This window comes from Medicago sativa, chromosome 2 (assembly GCF_051527215.1).
Source record: "Medicago sativa cultivar Bolivia chromosome 2, Bolivia_mono, whole genome shotgun sequence".
NCBI lineage: Eukaryota > Viridiplantae > Streptophyta > Magnoliopsida > Fabales > Fabaceae > Medicago > Medicago sativa.
This window is the reverse complement of record NC_140750.1, coordinates 76,862,135-76,864,996: the sequence shown is the minus strand read 5'-3', so window position 1 is coordinate 76,864,996 and position 2,862 is coordinate 76,862,135. Positions and strand designations below refer to the sequence as shown.

Here is a 2,862-nt window from a genome sequence, read left to right as displayed (position 1 = left end):
CCAAAAAAAAAAAAAGTTTTAGAGAAATGTTTTGGAGGATTTTAATTTTTAAAAAATTCTCCAAGTTCTTTTAATATTGTTATAACACTCTCAAACAATAATATATAAATCATAAGCATTATTCTTCTTCCTCCCCCAAACAATGTGAAAAATTCTCCTTCATTTCCGTTCCTCTTCCCCTCCCTTCTTTATATTAGAAAAAATTCAAGTCCCATAATAAATAAAAATATGACCTAATATAAATTTATAAAGAGAGACATCAATCACTTTATGAATTTGTAAAATATGAAATAGGCCAAATATAAAGACATAATATTTCACTCGTAAGCAAGAGTACATGAATATTTTGTAAAGATCAAGCAATCCAATTTCACAAATTCGTAAAATACTGTTTTTTTTGTTTAAATTAAAGAATGTCAATCAATTCAATAATATTTCTAATATGGACATAAAAAAGACAAACATAAAATCTTTAATAGTCTTTTGATGGGCAAAGACAAATATAAATAAAGGAAAATGCTAGATATCAAGAATGGATTTTCTTGATGAATTCAAGAATGACATGGCAGAATAATCACCCTTAGATTTTAATCTTATTTATTAAAGTTTCATAAAAAATATATATATAACACCCACCACCCCATGATTTCCGGCCAGGCTGAGATTTTATTGGCTAACATTAATTTCGGGACAATTTCTTGATAAAATCTTTCTTGATAAATAGCATCGCTCTATAAATAAAATATTTCTTATTATAGTACTAAATTCAGAAAATAATTAAATTGATCCATATTATTCAAAAGAGTAAATTTTCATTTCATAAATTTAAGTGACTAAATTCCACCCTTACAATTTTAAGCATCAAAATGTCAATTTACTCCACAAAGAAAGTTTAAAAGGTTACATTGACAATAGATAAACAACTCTGATTATATTTCCATGTAATGTATAATATTGCAATGTAAATGTAATAATGGATGTCATTGTCCTCCAGAATTGTCTCATAGCAATTGATTGAATGAGCAATTGAGCATGCGGAACCACTTGTACGGTTGATATGCAAAGTCACTTATTATTGTGTTATATAATTTTATTACAAAACAAATTAAGACAGTGGTAACCCGTATATAAATACTACCACTACCTCACATAGATTCCCATAAGTGTAAAGTAGAAAATTAAAAAAGAGCTATTCTTCTCAATTTCAAGAACTTGCTTTGGCTTTGGTGGAAAAATGGCTCAAGAAGAAGTACGAAAAGGACCATGGACAGAACAAGAAGACTTCAAATTGGTGTCATTTGTTGGATTATTTGGAGACAGAAGATGGGACTTTATTGCTAAGGTATCAGGTTTGAAGGTGGCGGGAGACAGTAACATCTAGGTAATGCTATTTTGGACATGATAGTTTATGTAAGAAGCAACCTTTTAAGTTTAACCACCCTCATTTTTGTTGTAGGTTTGAATAGAACAGGTAAGAGTTGTAGGTTAAGATGGGTTAATTACCTTCATCCTGGTCTCAAAAGAGGAAAGATGACACCTCATGAAGAACGCCTTGTCCTTGAGCTTCAATCCAAATGGGGAAATAGGTTTGTTTTGTTGATATAATCTTCTAAGATGTAATCTTTTTTCAACGTGAAATTTGTCTGATGTTATATTTAGTTTCGTAATTAAGTTTATCTCAGTTAAAAAACCGACTTGTAAAGCGAGAGAGATGTTCTTTTTCGTAAACAAATTTTCGACCCCTTTTGTACTTTGGAGGCTAATTTAAATCCTTTGAGACATACAGGTGGTCACGAATTGCTCGCAAGCTACCTGGACGAACGGATAATGAGATCAAGAATTATTGGAGAACTCACATGAGGAAGAAGGCTCAAGACAAAAAGAGAGGATCCATTCCATCCACAGAACACCATGCAATGAATTCACAAGCTTCCAAAGAGGCAGGAGAAGAAAGTTTTTATGACACAGGAGGATCATCAACTTCAACACAAGTTAAACTAGTAGGAGAAGAGCATGAACAAGAAATTTCAATGGATGATATATGGAAAGATATTGATCTATCAGAAGAGAATAGTCTACAGAATGAAGAGTGCTGCAATAATATTAATAACATATCTTGTTTACCAAAGACTTCTTCATCATGGGAGTATAATTCCACAGATTCACTATGGGTGATGGGTGAAGAAAGTATGTTATTCCCTATGGCTCCTATGAGTGATGACCCTTATTTTTCTGGCTATGCTAATTACTAATTAGGATTCTTTTTCCAAATCAATATTTTGTTTGTTCATACCATCATGTGTGGCGTGCCACTGCAACTTGTTTTAATTTAGTCTAATTAACCTTTGTATAGTACTGCAGCCTTTTACCTTTTGTCATGGTTCTCTTTAGTGTGAACCAGCTGTAATAATCCCCAAGGAAGATAACCTCTAGTCTTATCAATGTTTTAGTGCTTCTTTACTTTAAGAAAACATCCAATAAGATAGAGGGAGTTGGTATGTTCGGAATCAATGTAAAATATTATGTGCCTGTACTTTAGTACATCATAAAGCTTAAATCTCATCTACATCTCTTTATAGTATATTTAGTATATTAATAGCTGCTAGCAAATCAATGCAAGAGTAGTCCCATCCTATCAAAATCTGGTGACATATCTCAAAACATACAGATCAATCAGATAAATTTGGCATGTGCCATTACATGACCAAAATTGACATTCACTAAGTTTTACATTTAAAGGTGAAAGCAACATATAAAGAAACAAACAAAGGAAATTATAATCTTACTTACTGAACTTCTAAAACGTCAGCTAGAAGAGAACTAGACTGAGGATGAGGGACAAAGATTTCAAAAATGTATTCT

General features: G+C 31.7%; 1 protein-coding gene across 1 annotated transcript; it reads left to right on the top strand.

Annotated features, from left to right (window-relative positions):
* Positions 1-1,159: 1,159 nt before the first annotated feature.
* Positions 1,160-2,562, top strand: LOC146950914 (transcription factor MYB48-like). Its single transcript, XM_085746864.1, has 3 exons — positions 1,160-1,349; positions 1,457-1,586; positions 1,787-2,562. Exons 1-3 carry the CDS (start codon positions 1,235-1,237, stop codon positions 2,250-2,252), a joined length of 711 nt encoding a protein of 236 aa, XP_085602990.1. The 5' UTR covers positions 1,160-1,234; the 3' UTR covers positions 2,253-2,562.
* The last annotated feature ends 300 nt before the right edge of the window (positions 2,563-2,862 follow it).

Coding starts and splice junctions, on each gene's coding strand:
- LOC146950914 (XM_085746864.1), top strand. CDS start 1,235: ATGGCTCAAGAAGAAGTACGAAAAGGACCATGGACAGAACAAGAAGAC. Junction 1,350..1,456: donor CTTTATTGCTAAGGTATCAG/GTTTGAAGGTGG, acceptor TTTTTGTTGTAG/GTTTGAATAGAACAGGTAAG. Junction 1,587..1,786: donor CAATCCAAATGGGGAAATAG/GTTTGTTTTGTT, acceptor TGAGACATACAG/GTGGTCACGAATTGCTCGCA.